This window comes from Corvus moneduloides, chromosome 24 (genome assembly GCF_009650955.1).
Source record: "Corvus moneduloides isolate bCorMon1 chromosome 24, bCorMon1.pri, whole genome shotgun sequence".
Classification (NCBI taxonomy): domain Eukaryota; kingdom Metazoa; phylum Chordata; class Aves; order Passeriformes; family Corvidae; genus Corvus; species Corvus moneduloides.
In genome coordinates this window covers 1,517,957-1,530,862 of record NC_045499.1, presented here as the reverse complement: position 1 = coordinate 1,530,862, position 12,906 = coordinate 1,517,957, and the positions used below count along the sequence as shown (strand labels likewise).

The 12,906-nt window shown below is 60.4% G+C and overlaps 1 protein-coding gene across 5 annotated transcripts in view; it reads left to right on the top strand.

The window, feature by feature from the left end:
* NAV1 (neuron navigator 1) overlaps window positions 1-10,829 on the top strand; it is a 74,305-nt gene extending 63,476 nt beyond the window's left edge. For 3 of the 5 annotated variants that reach the window (XM_032132915.1, XM_032132918.1, XM_032132913.1), the window contains 16 exons: window positions 81-192; window positions 785-906; window positions 1,332-1,340; window positions 2,684-2,880; window positions 2,967-3,129; window positions 3,254-3,428; window positions 3,643-3,740; window positions 3,866-3,961; window positions 4,113-4,272; window positions 4,371-4,606; window positions 4,705-4,859; window positions 5,042-5,113; window positions 5,386-5,582; window positions 6,083-6,201; window positions 6,437-6,634; window positions 7,183-10,829. In XM_032132915.1, the coding sequence (XP_031988806.1) occupies window positions 81-192; window positions 785-906; window positions 1,332-1,340; window positions 2,684-2,880; window positions 2,967-3,129; window positions 3,254-3,428; window positions 3,643-3,740; window positions 3,866-3,961; window positions 4,113-4,272; window positions 4,371-4,606; window positions 4,705-4,859; window positions 5,042-5,113; window positions 5,386-5,582; window positions 6,083-6,201; window positions 6,437-6,634; window positions 7,183-7,278 (2,205 nt within the window). In that variant the 3' untranslated portion in view covers window positions 7,279-10,829. The remainder of the gene's footprint in view (window positions 1-80; window positions 193-784; window positions 907-1,331; window positions 1,341-2,683; window positions 2,881-2,966; window positions 3,130-3,253; window positions 3,429-3,642; window positions 3,741-3,865; window positions 3,962-4,112; window positions 4,273-4,370; window positions 4,607-4,704; window positions 4,860-5,041; window positions 5,114-5,385; window positions 5,583-6,082; window positions 6,202-6,436; window positions 6,635-7,182) is intronic. The other 2 variants (XM_032132917.1, XM_032132916.1) reach the window with 1 other exon arrangement.
* Window positions 10,830-12,906: the final 2,077 nt, after the last annotated feature.

Below are 12,906 nucleotides of genomic sequence, written 5' to 3'. Positions count from 1 at the left end.
GCCATTGCCCCAAGGGTGCTCTTGGGGTGGGCTCTGCACCATTGGGATACACTCCATGACTCCCAGCTCTGCTCCCCCAGGATACGGAGCTGCTGGACCTGCGAGAGACCATTGACTTCCTGAAGAAGAAGAACTCAGAGGCCCAGGCTGTGATCCAGGGTGCTCTGAATGGCACTGATGTCACCCCCAAAGGTAAGGCATGATGCTGCAGCCTTTCCTGAGCTGGGTTGCTCCTGCTGGGACTGGCACAGGGCCCCAGGGCACACCCTCTCATGGGGGAAGTTCATCTGGAGGAAGGGTGCCCTGGGCAGCAATTTTTCCCCACCTGGGATCCTTGAGCATCTGAAACCAGGGATGGACAGCCGGAGCTGTCACCATGGGAGGTCGCAGTGCTGGCATGTAGGGGAATGGGTTGTTTGTCAGCCTTGGGAGACCCCTTTGCCAGGCTGTTTGCCAACAGCCAGTTTTGCCTGCTGATCTTGACTTTGTTCCCGTAAGTGCTGTTTCTAGCCCCAAAACCCCAGTGTGAATGCAAGGAACTGTCAGGGAGATGGCCTGGGACAGCAGCAGGGTGATATGTGCCCTGGGCATCTCTCTGGCAGCGCCCATGTGGTGTCTGAGCCCCATGTCATTGTTACAGGGTGGTTCCAAGAGCTCTGAAGGTGTTGGGTGGGAGGAGGGGTTGGGTGTAGGGAGGGGGGGACCATAGGGTGCTCTGGCACTGGGGGAGTTGCAGGTGGCTGATCCCTCCTTTCCCAATCTCTTCTTCTCTGGCGGACCCCAGAGCTGCGCATCAAGCGGCAGAACTCCTCTGACAGCATCTCCAGCCTCAACAGCATCACCAGCCACTCCAGCATCGGCAGCAGCAAGGACGCTGATGCCAAAAAGAAGAAGAAGAAGAGCTGGGTGGGTTGGATGGGGCACTGGCAGGAGAAGTGGGGCTTGGGGAGCCACTGGCAGGGTCTGCTCAGGGTCAGCCCCACAAACAGCTGCTCTTGGTCTGCCTTGGCCTCGTAGTGTTTGTGCCCCCTGTCCCCTGGGGACAGCAGTGGTGAGGAGCTTGTAGCTGCCATGGATTTGTGTCTTGAATTGTTGGCTGGGACTTCTCCAGCCCCTTCAGGAGTTTCCCAGTCCTGGCCCTGCATGCCTGCTTCCTTGTGTATTCCCCCATGTCTCCCTCCTGCGCACGCAGGCTCTGACCGTGTGGAGGGCCGACACCTCGGCCAGGCAGCCCCTTCCCTGCACCAGGCAGCTCTGAGCTGGATGTGTGATTAAGTCTTGCTTTGTTTTGTTTCTCTCCCCCTATGCTGACCTCAACCCTTTTTTTCCAGGTGTATGAGGTAAGTCCCACGCTGTCCCCTCCACCACATGCTGTGCCCAGCCAGGGCCCTTGCTCCATTTCATGGGACGGTGCTCATACAATCCCCATCCCATCCATCCCACTGGCACTAACCCCAGCACAGGCCATCCTGGGTCCCCAGCCAGGCTGTGCTCACCTTGGCTGCTTCCTTTGATGTTAAGGACAAATATGCACCCACAAGGAGGGGGTTGAACTGCCCAGAGGCAGCAGGAAAGGCTCGGATGGGACCTGTCCTGTGGATGGGAACAGTCCCCTGCTTGCCTAGGGAAGGCAGGCACTCTCCTGACTTCTTGTAACTGGATCTTTTGGGATGGGGACCTTGGTGCAGCCCTGCCAGTGGCACTGAGGGCACTGGGGTGTGGCACTGCCCATCTCTGCCTCTCCAGTGCTGCCTCGTGGTCTCAAGAGGCTCTGTCCCTGCCAGCACCCACATAGTGCTCCCCTGCTTCCACCATCAGCAGAGCTGGATACCCACTTTGTTTACACTGAAATGCAATGCTTTTGCTTTCGGGGACACCCTAGAGGAGTCTGCTGGTGTCTGTGGGGATTGGGACAGATCCTGCGTATTCTCCATCCCTTCTTCCTCCCACCTTCCCTTGGAGCAGGCCCTGGCACTCCAGAGCACATGTTGTGAGCCCAGGGTGCCCGTCCTGCTGCTCTCCCACCGGCTGGTGGGACCTGGCTCCAGTTTGATCTGTGTGCAGTGTCCATCCCCACCCCGGCCCCAGCCCACTGCTCACCCACCCACTGCTCTGTGTGTGCTGTGTGCATGCTGCATGCTCGGACGAGACACCGGCATGCTCTGTGGAGGGCTGGCTGCCCCTCTACGCTTCCAGCAGGATCCAGGGGGCAGAGGGAGGTGTGGGGCTGGCTCTGCAGTGGCTGGAGCAAGGGACATCCCTGTAAATGCCTCTTGCTGCAATGGCTGTGGTGGAGTCAATGTGGGGATGGATTAGCCCATCCCAATGGACCGGGGTGCTGGTGCCATGCCTGAACAGCCTGGTGTAGGTGCTGGTGGGGAGCAGGGCTGGGAGACATCCTGACCAGGACATGGGTCCCACTCTTTGGGGCTCTGGTGCCATCCGGGTGAGTGTTGCCCAAAGGGCTGTGCACCCCATCCGTTTGCTGTGCCAGCAGAGCAGGGTCAGGCTGGAGCCTTCCCCAGCATGGTGGTGGTGCTGCCTCTGTGATGGGTGTGGTTGTACTGGTCCCAGCTCAGACTGTCTGTGGGTCCTGGGCAGACAGGGCAGGACCAGCCCAGGTCTCTGCTTGCGAGGCTGCACTTCAGACTGTCTCTAACAAGAACATTGCCCTCTCCTGTAGCTACGCAGCTCCTTCAATAAGGCCTTCAGCATCAAGAAGGGCCCCAAATCAGCCTCGTCCTACTCAGACATTGAGGAGATCGCCACGCCAGACTCGTCGGCCCCCTCCTCCCCCAAGCTACAGCATGGCTCCACAGAGACCGCCTCACCCTCCATCAAATCCTCCACATCCTCCTCTGTGGGCATCGACACGGCTGAGTACGTGGGGCTGGGGAGGGCCGGTGGCAGGGCCTACAGGCTTCTGCCAGAGACATGTGCGAGACCTGGTCTCTCCCTTGGCCCAGGCTCTTCCAGGCCCACAGCGAGGGCGAGCCTGAGAAGAAGGAGGTGTCAGAGCTGCGGTCAGAGCTGTGGGAGAAGGAGATGAAGCTGACAGACATCCGCCTGGAGGCTCTCAACTCAGCCCACCAGCTGGAGCAGCTGCGGGAGACCATGCACAACATGCAGGTGAGGACCCCTGCCAGCAGCCTGGCTGCTCTCAGTACCAGGGTGCCCACAGTCACTGTGCTGCACCCCAGGGTGCTGCTGGCGTACAGCTCCTTACCCTGTGCCCTACCTCGTTCTGCCCCAGCTGGAGGTGGATCTCCTGAAGGCCGAGAACGACCGTCTCAAGGTGGCCCCAGGGCCCTCAGCAGTGCCAGGTTCCGTTCCCAGCCATGTCACGAGCACATCGGCCTCCTCTTCACCACGGCGCTCCTTGGGTCTCACCCTTGGCCATGCCTTCAGCCCCAGCCTGGGGGATACAGGTAGGGGTGACAGAGCTGCTGGCAGATGGGGAAGGGGTGGGATAGAGGGAGGATTGTGAGGGGGGAAAGTGCTGCTGCTCACCTGGAGCGAGCAGGGGATCTGCCGTGCTGCCGGTGCTGCTGTCAGCCACAGCAGGATTTGCCTCTGGCTGGACACAGGAGGCCTGGTGGCTCGGCTCCCCTTGCCAGCACAGCCTCACTGCTCCATCCCCAGACGTGTCCCCCATGGATGCTGTCAGCGCTGGCACCCAGAAGGATGAGCTGACGCTGCGGATTGTGGTGCGCATGCCGCCCCAGCACATCATTAAGGGGGTAAGTGTGGGCTGTCTGGGGACCCTGACCTGTCACCATGTCATGGCCCTGGCCAAGGGGCAGAGGATGCCTCCTGGGGCTGGATGTGGTGCTCCAACACTGCACACCTCTGCCTTGGCTCCTAGGACCTCAAGCAGCAGGAGTTTTTCTTGGGCTGGACCAAGGTGAGCGGGAAGGTGGACTGGAAGATGCTGGATGAGGCTGTCTGCCAGGTGTTCAAGGTAGGAGCATGAAGAACACTCTTTAGAGAGCCATCCTTCGACACTACTCCACCACGTCTGCTATTCCCTGGCCCAGGTTCTCTCCAGCTTTCTGGGAGCTGCTTTCTGCCAGCCCTCAGGAGCACTGACAGCCCTGTCCTTCTCCTTGTAGGATTACATCACCAAGATGGATCCTGCATCCACGCTGGGGCTCAGCACCGAGTCCGTCTATGGCTACAGCATCAGCCACATCAAGCGGGTGCTGGACACGGAGCCGCCGGAGCTGCCACTGTGCCGCCGGGGCCTGACCAGCATCGTCGTGACGCTCAAAGGTCAGTGTGGCATAGGGGCTCCATGGCTGTGCCATGTCCCTGCTGTCTCAGGGTATTGCAGGGTGTGAGTGGGACCCTCAGCCCTTCCCTGCCCGCAGGCTTGAAAGAGAAGTGCGTGGACAGCCTGGTGTTTGAAACGCTCATCCCCAAGCCCATGATGCAGCACTACATCAGCCTCCTGCTGAAGCACCGCCGCCTCATCCTCTCGGGGCCCAGTGGCACCGGCAAGACCTACCTGACCAACCGCCTTGCCGAGTACCTGGTGGAGCGCTCGGGTCGGGACGTCACCGAGGGCATCGTCAGCACCTTCAACATGCACCAGCAGTCCTGTAAGGTGAGGGCACGCAGCAGTATCCCTGTGGGCACTGGTGCCATGGTCCCCTTGGCTGTCATGCCATGGCCCCACGTGACACCCGGCCTTGTTTGTTCCAGGATCTACAGCTGTACCTGTCCAACCTGGCCAACCAGATCGACCGGGAGACGGGCACGGCGGACGTGCCGCTGGTGATCCTCCTGGACGACCTCAGCGAGGCAGGCTCCATCAGCGAACTCGTCAATGGCGCACTCACCTGCAAGTACCACAAATGGTGAGAGTCCCTCTGCACCCCTCCAGCACAGCCCTGTGGCACACACTTGCTCCCTGCTGCTCCCAGCGAGGTCGCGGGGCTGTGGGGATGAGGCTGCACATCTGCTGTGCCCAGATCAGCTCTGCCTCGGGCTGACTCAGAGGCTTTTTCTCATGAATCTTGTCTCTCTGTCACTCACTCAGCCCATATATCATTGGGACTACCAACCAGCCTGTGAAGATGACCCCAAACCACGGCCTCCATCTCAGCTTCAGGTAGAAATTGTACATCCCTGGGGATCATCCTTGTGGCTTTGTGGGGGACAGAAGCCATCACTTGCACCTGGGCATTTCTGTGGTCGCATCCTCTGAGTGGGGACCTTGATTAGGACTGAGCCCCAGGCCTGTCCCTGCCGTCCTAGAAGGACCTGATATTCCCCAGCCTCAGGCAAATGCAGGGTGGGGATGTGAGGAGGACCCCGAGAGTGTTGGGGAGCAGGGCAGCTTGTGTGGATACCCAGCCCTGACCACCGGAGTCCTTCCCTCAGGATGCTGACCTTCTCCAACAACGTGGAGCCAGCCAATGGCTTCCTGGTGCGCTACCTGCGGCGAAAGCTGCTGGAGTCGGACACGGACATCAACGCCAACAAGGAGGAGCTGCTGCGGGTGCTGGACTGGGTGCCCAAGCTCTGGTACCATTTGCACACCTTTCTGGAAAAACACAGCACATCCGACTTCCTCATCGGTATGGCCTTGCCTCACCTTCTTCCTCTGCCCCGAGCTGCACTGGGGGGAGCTCCGGGGACTGGGACCAAACCCTCCCCGAGGAGCTCGGGGGGCTGATGTGTTCCCTGTGTCTCCCAGTCCCACAAACCACAGCTGGTGGGTGATGCACACAAGCGGTGCTCTTCCCTGGGTGGTCTGTTCCTTCGGGACCTGTCACTAGGGTGTCAGCCAAGGCTGCCAGTCCTCCCAGCACCCTTCCCTGGGCATGGAGGAGCTGTGTTTTCCCAGGTGGATCCCCCATGCCTCACCAGGCTTCTGGTGGATAGATTGAACTTGGCAGCCCCCTTCCTTGCCTGGGAGATGCTGTCTGCCCGTTGTGCAGGCAGATGGTGCCTAGACACTGTTCCCGAGGGCATCCTGCCAGCCAGGTGTGCCTGCCTCAGTGCTGTGAGCCACAGGCCCAGTGACTGCAGGAGGGGGACCCAGCTGCCATTTCCACTGTCTGCCTTCCCCCCACAGGGCCCTGCTTCTTTCTGTCCTGCCCCATTGGAATTGAGGATTTCCGGACCTGGTTCATCGACCTGTGGAACAACTCCATCATCCCTTACCTACAGGAGGGGGCGAAAGATGGGCTCAAGGTAGTGCGTGCTGCTGGCACCTGGGAACACAAACCAGTGCGGGGACACACTGATACAGCTGTCATGGGTCAGGGGGAGAGGGGAGGCACTGGGATTGTGGCTGCAGGTGACATCTCTGTCGATCCCTGCCCTGTGGCTGTTGTGGGACACAGCACTGTCCTGGGGGGCTCAGGGTGCCACATCGCTGGCTCCGGCATGTACTGAGGAGGTGGCTGCCACTTGTTCCCTGCCACAGGTCCATGGGCAGAAGGCAGCCTGGGAGGACCCCGTGGAGTGGGTGCGGGACACCCTGCCCTGGCCGTCAGCGCAGCAGGACCAGTCCAAGCTGTACCACCTGCCCCCGCCCACCATTGGGCCCCACAGTGCCGTGTCCCCCCCTGAGGAGCGCAGCGTGAAGGACACGACACCCAGCTCCCTGGACTCGGACCCACTGGTATGCTGGGCAGCCGGAGGGGCTGGGAAGAGCTGAGGCAGAGCAGGGCTGAGCTTTGCTTTCCCAGTTAATTCTCAGTGTAAAAAGCCTGATTTGGGGATGCAGAAACACTTTGTGCTCCTGGGAGGAGAGGCGGGTGCAGGGTGGTGGCACTGGCAAGTGGGCTGCACACCAGGACACACAGTGACGTGCCAGTGGAAGGGCAGGACATGGCATTCCACGAGGCATTGTGTCCACATGCAGAGCCACAGGCAGGCACGCGTGTGCTCATACGTGTCCTGGTGTGTCACCTGGAGAGGCTGCTGGCTGCCGCAGGTGATGCCAGCTGATGCTGCTTTGGCACACCGAGTCTTGAGCATTCCAGCTGTGCCCGAGGCCAGGTCCTGGCACAAGGGAGGGATTTTGCAGCGTCTCTGGGATTTGCTCTACCCGCTAAGGAGCTTCCCAGCAAGGCTGGTTTGGGAGGGCAAGGAGGGCCAAGTGGCCTCCCCAGTCACCTGCGGGCCTCCTGTCCCCGTCGGGCTCCTGCCATGCTCCTGTCCCCACAGATGGCCATGCTGCTCAAGCTCCAGGAAGCCGCCAACTACATTGAGTCTCCAGACCGTGAGACCATGGTGGACCCCGACCTGCAGTCGACTCTGTGAGGCCCGGATGTGCCAGCCCAGGTGGAGGGGAGCTGCTGCTGGGCTGCTCTCCTTTTCCTTTGGCATCCAGGAGCGTGGGGCTGGTGAGCAAGCGGAGATGAGAGGAGAGGAGACGAGCGGGGCTCTGGCGTGTCCTGGTGGAGCCTGGGGAAACTCAGCTCATCTGTGAAAGAGCACGAGTTGCTATCTCCCCTCCCAACCCTGGGGGAATCCTGGTTTCTCTTCTTGGTTTTTTCTGTCTCTATTACAAACTCTTGGGCTTTGGGACCAGGGCGACCGCTGAGGCCGAGCCCCCGCTCCCGGGAGCTGCAGGAAGGCCCCTGCGTGGGGCAGGGACCCCGCGGGAGCCACCTGGGCCAAAGCTGGGGGCACAGGAGGAGCCCGGGCTGCAGGATGAGCACATGAGCATGAGAGGCTCCAGCTCCCTCTGCACCCACTGGGCAAAGCCGAGAGAGCCTCCACTGTGGAGCTTCCGCCTCGTGCCGGCCGAGGGCAGCATGGCTCTCGCTGCTCTCTCTGCGTTCCCGTTCCACCTGCACGGCAGCCGCTGTGACCAGGACAGCCCAAAAACCCTACTTTGGTTATTTTATTTTGTTTCCTGCCTCCCCTTTTCCTTTGGCCGAGTCCAGACTTTGCTTTGGTCCCTTTTTTTGTTCTGGTTCTTCGCTCTCCTGGCCTGGAGCCTGTGGCCTGGTGCCTACTGCTTCCCTGGCAGCAGCGCCCTTCCCCTTTGGTTTCTTTTGCAGCTGTTGGTTTCACCACTCAAAACACCTCTGTCACAGAACTGGTGCTCACTGGACGATCTCCAGTCCCTGAACCCACCTCCTGGGGCTGCACAGGTTGGCTGAGGGGGACTTGGAGGCCAGTGTTGAGGCAGGTGGCAGCAGGAGGCTCCCAGAGCAGCCCCTCACATGGCAACTCCCCCCTCCTCAAAGGCACAGGGCATCAGGACAATGTCTCCCACCAGGATGGAATGCCACAGGGGCATCCCCTCCCTGAGGTACTGGGGCGTGGGGAGGCTGGTGCTGCTGCCTCATCCCTGGGCAGCCAGGTGCCATCCCTGTCCCCTTGGTGGAGGGGGGCATGACCAGCCTCCCATCCCCTTGGTGCTGCCAGGCCTGGGGCTGTGGGTCAATGAGCCTGGGGTTGCTCCCCATGCCACCTGCTCCCCCTGGCCCTGTGCCTTCCTGCAGCCTGGCAGGGTCTGTGTTGGTGCTCTGGGGGCACCTGGGGCTGCCTTGTGTCCTCCTGGCCTTATCCCGCATTGTCAAAAGGCCAAATTCCATGGAGAGGGTCAGCCCCGGTGCTGCCGTGGTGCCTTAATCCCTGGCCATGCGGGAAGGGGGCACATGGGGCTTGGGATAATGCTGTCATGGCCTGCTCCAGCTCCAGTGTCCTCTGTCCCCAAAGCCGGCTTGGCTGGGATGGAATGAAGGTGCTGGCACTATCCAAGCTGGGACTGCTGCCTGCAGCACCCTCGCTGGCCTGTCCCCAGCCATGGCTGCAGGGTGCCCTGCAGGTCCACACCCCCGCCCTGTGCCTGCCTGGGCTCTGGGGACCCCTGCTCAGCTCAGCTCAGCTGCCCTCCAGCTCAGCCCCCACATTCATCCGGGGCCCTGGAGAGACATATGAGGAGAGGTGACCCCAGGGCCAGATCAACTGAGCCCACCCTGTCCCCAAACTCTGCCAGGCTGGGGACTGGGCTGCCTCAGCCCCCTGTGCTGCAGCTGGTGTGGCCTTCAGGGACGCCTCACACCCCTCTGGAATGGGCATCTCCCGCGGTGCCCTCGGAGGCCGCCGCCCCCTCTGCCCTCGGTGCTCTTGGCCGGTGTGTCCTGCCTTGCCGCCCCATGGTGCTCACTTCTCCCACTTCTCTGTCTGTCCGACAGCCTCCCGCTGCCACCGGGGCCGGCCAGCCCGGCCCCTTCCCATGGGGATCTCCCGGGATCTCCTCCCCACGCTGGCTTGGGCGTTAGGGCTTTCTGTTTGCCTTCTCTTGTGTTGCCGCCGTCGAGGACTCGCTGTACATAGATCCGTCGTGGAACGCCCTGTGTGGGTTGGGGGGGCCCGGCCCTGCGCCTTGTCCCTGGGTTTGGGTTTTTTTTGTACTCTGTGATGACTGTGCTGTGCTGACTTATTTTCTGATTGTATGAGACTCCGGCCCAGCAGCCACTCGAGGTCGGCAGTGGGGACCCAGCTGTCCCCTCCAGCCCCTCACACCCTCCTTGGGATTCTGGTGCCCAGGGTGGGAAAGGACTGATGCACCTTTGGGGGCTGCCCTGTGCCCAGGTGCCCTGAGGAGTCCCATGGGAGGAGGGGCAGCCTTGTCTGGGCTTTCTTTTCTGACACTCCCAGGGAGCTACTCAAACCTGGACCAAACCGTAGCTGTCGCCCACTGCTGAGCAGCCCCTGGCCTGTGTCCTGCAGGTTTGTCCCGTCCCTCCCCAGATCGGGGCTGCCCCTCAGCCCATCACCCCGGCCCCAGCAGCTGGAGGCGAGTGGCAGGTCGGGGTGTGATCCAGGAGGAATCTCCGAGGGACGGAGAAGGGCCATGCCAGCAGGTGGCCCTGGGATGGGCAGGGTGGGGGGCTTGGCTGGGGTTACCTGGCCAGAGGGGCCAGATCCTGATGGATTCCTTCTGGCTTACACCAAGCACCTCATGTCCCCGAGCCTGGCAGCTGTCGGGGCCAGCCCCTGACTCTGGGCTGAGCCCCTCTGTCCCCAGGGAAGGGATCCAAGGATTGCACTAACTCACCCTCCTGCCACCTCCAAGGGTGCCCACCACCCCCAAAGGTGCCTGTTGTCCCCAAAGGTGCTTGCTGCCTCCAAAGGTAGCCGTCACCCCCCAAGGGTATCTGCCACCTCCAGAGGTGCCAGTTGCCCCCAAAGGTGCCCATGGTCCCTGGGAGCCCCCCTGAGGGGCTGGAGGTGGGCGATGCCAGCACCTCACCCTCCTGCCCCCTTGAGCTGCTGCTGCCCGGTGGCCTGAACCTTACAATTTTAGCTTTTTTCTATTAAACACAAACAACCTTTTTTTAATTAAATAAAAGATGAAATGGACAAATTCCTGTTCTAGATTATCTGTGTAATTGACTGGGTTTTGTGTTTCTTAACTGCATGGTATTCCTGCCGAGGGGTTTTATAGCACTTTTTAAATTTCTCTTTAAAATTTTGGTCCAGATTTCTACTGCTCTCGCCTGTCTGTTTTTGCTTTTTCCTTGCACCCTCCACGTTTGTAAACTCGCTCCATTTTATACCTGATGTTGAGACCCAGCCCCACGTTGTACATAGCTGCGGGAACAATCATAGGGAACAAACAAACACCATCTGGACTCTTTCCACGATTAGTTGTTTTTACTTCAAAGAAATTTTGAAAGAAACATAAAAGGAAGCCAGGAAAAGGCTTGAGGATGTTCTGAAAAGACAGAAACAAATCCAGCCCTGCACCAAGTCAGCTCCTGCTGCCCACACTGCCCGCACCAACTGGCATGTCTCTTCTCAGTCGTCTGTCTAACACCATTGGATTCAATAAAGTGATCTCCTGTACTGTCGGCTCCTGGTCCTGTGTCTGTGGCTCTGTTCCTGTGTGGCAGAGGGGAGGGCAGCTGTACCACCACACATCATAGGATCATGGAATGGTTTGGGTTGGACGGGACCTTAAAGCTCATCTCAGTGGAAGGGACACCTTCCACTGTCCCAGGTTGCTCCAAGCCCCTGGCCTTGAACATTGCCAGGGATGGGGTGGCCACAGCTTTTATGGGCACCCTGTGCCAGAGCCTCACCTCCATCACAGCCAAAAATTCTTCCCAGTATCCCATCTATCCCTGCCCTCTGGCATGGGAAGCCATTCCCTGTGTCCTGTCCCTCCAGGCCTTTGTCCAAAGTCCCTCTCCAGCTCTCCGGAGCCCTTTTAGGAACTGGAGGGGGCTCTTAGTTCTCCCCAGGGCCTTCTCCTCTCCAGCTGAACATCCCCCATCTCTCCTAGCCTGTCTCCAGAGCAGAGGGGCTCCAGCCCTCAAAACATCTACCCCTGTCCTTGGCCTTCCTGCAAAATCTGGGAAGGGAGCCTTCACAGAAACACTGCTGGGTTGAAATCTTAGCTGTTTTGCAGGATGCTGGGAGCAGTTTTAGGGATTGGGGACCCCCCTCTCCCAAGGTCACACTCCTCTAAAGTCTGGGGTGGGCAGAAATGCTCCTGATTTGGAATCTTGGCAGTCCGGGACATGGAAAGCAGGAGGTCCCTTTCCTGGGGCAGGAGAGACAGGTCCTACCTGAGGTGAGCAGGGGGGGAGGATGGGCATTCACAGGGCCACTTTTGCCTCACCAGGTCTGATCTGATGTCCCACTTGAAAGGACATGATGGTGACAGATGCCACATCAGCACAGGGGGACAGAGGTGGGACAGTGTCCCTGCAGCAGAGCAAGGCTGGAGGCTGAAGCAGGCGGGGAGAGCCCGGTCTTCCCGCAGCCTCTCCAAATCTCTTTTCCCCTCCGGAGAGCGGTGCTGGAGCGGGGACAGATGCTTCAGGAGCCGTTAATTAATGACGGGATGGTGATGAGCTGTAAGAGGCTGCAGTGGCGGATCCGGGGCCAGGAGAGGGCTCTTCCCATCGGCTCCCGCTCCTCCCGCAGGGCGAGTTCACACGAGTTCCTTACGTTGGGTGCGGTCCCGAACGCGGAGAGTGGGACCGGTTTCGGCCCCTCGTCCGCAGAGATGTGCCCTGTGCGTGCACCCCAGCCTGTGCTGACTCCGAGCCCTGTGCAGGCAGGAGGGGAGGCAGGGGAGCAGCAGGAGGGTCCCACGCATCGTGACTACGAGAATTGCCACGGCTCAGAGCCAGAGAGCCAGAACAATCGGTCCGAGCCACGGGTGGGGGAGATGCAGAAAGACTAGACGGGAATGATGCTGACGCTTCAATTCCAGACAGACTCCTCCGTTTGGAAACACTCAGCCGCCTTTTCCAAGGGTGATGGGCAGGGGAGGGTCCCTTCGGTTCGGGCAACCAGCACCCCTGGGTGCTGTAGTGGGGATGTGGCCCCCAAGCAGGTCCCTTCCCCTGCCCGCAGTGTCTGGAGGGAGCTCGTGCCTGTCTCTGTGTGTCGGGGGCTGGTGCAAAGCTGGGAGGGGGTTTTGCTGCAACAAACCTGGGGTGTGCAGAGATTTTGGGTGATGCAGCTCCCAGCTGGGCTGGGACCTCGGGGTCCCCTCCGTGCTCCAGGCACCACCTCTCCAGAATGTCTCTGGCTGGAGGGGCTGGAGCAGCCGGTCACCTCCCGGTGTAGTTCAGATGTTCTGGCTGCGACACTGGGATAAGGGGCTGATGGAATGGAGGTGGGGGACCCTCAGCCGGGGTGGTTTGAGGTGAACCCACAGGGTCCCTGTCCCCGGCTCATGTATGGGGAGTAAGGAGTATCGAAGGGCTCCCTTTCCCACTGGAGACTCCGTTGATGGGAAGAGGATCCCACAGCACGGGCAAAAGAGTCCCCCCACTGCCCTCCGCTCCCCACCCGGGCTCCTCACTTGAATCCCATCAGCTTTTTCCCGATATTTTGGCTCTAAACCCAAAGCTGGGCTCCCAGGAGCCCTCTGGACCACGGTGAAGGTGCCCCCACCACAACTGACGCCAG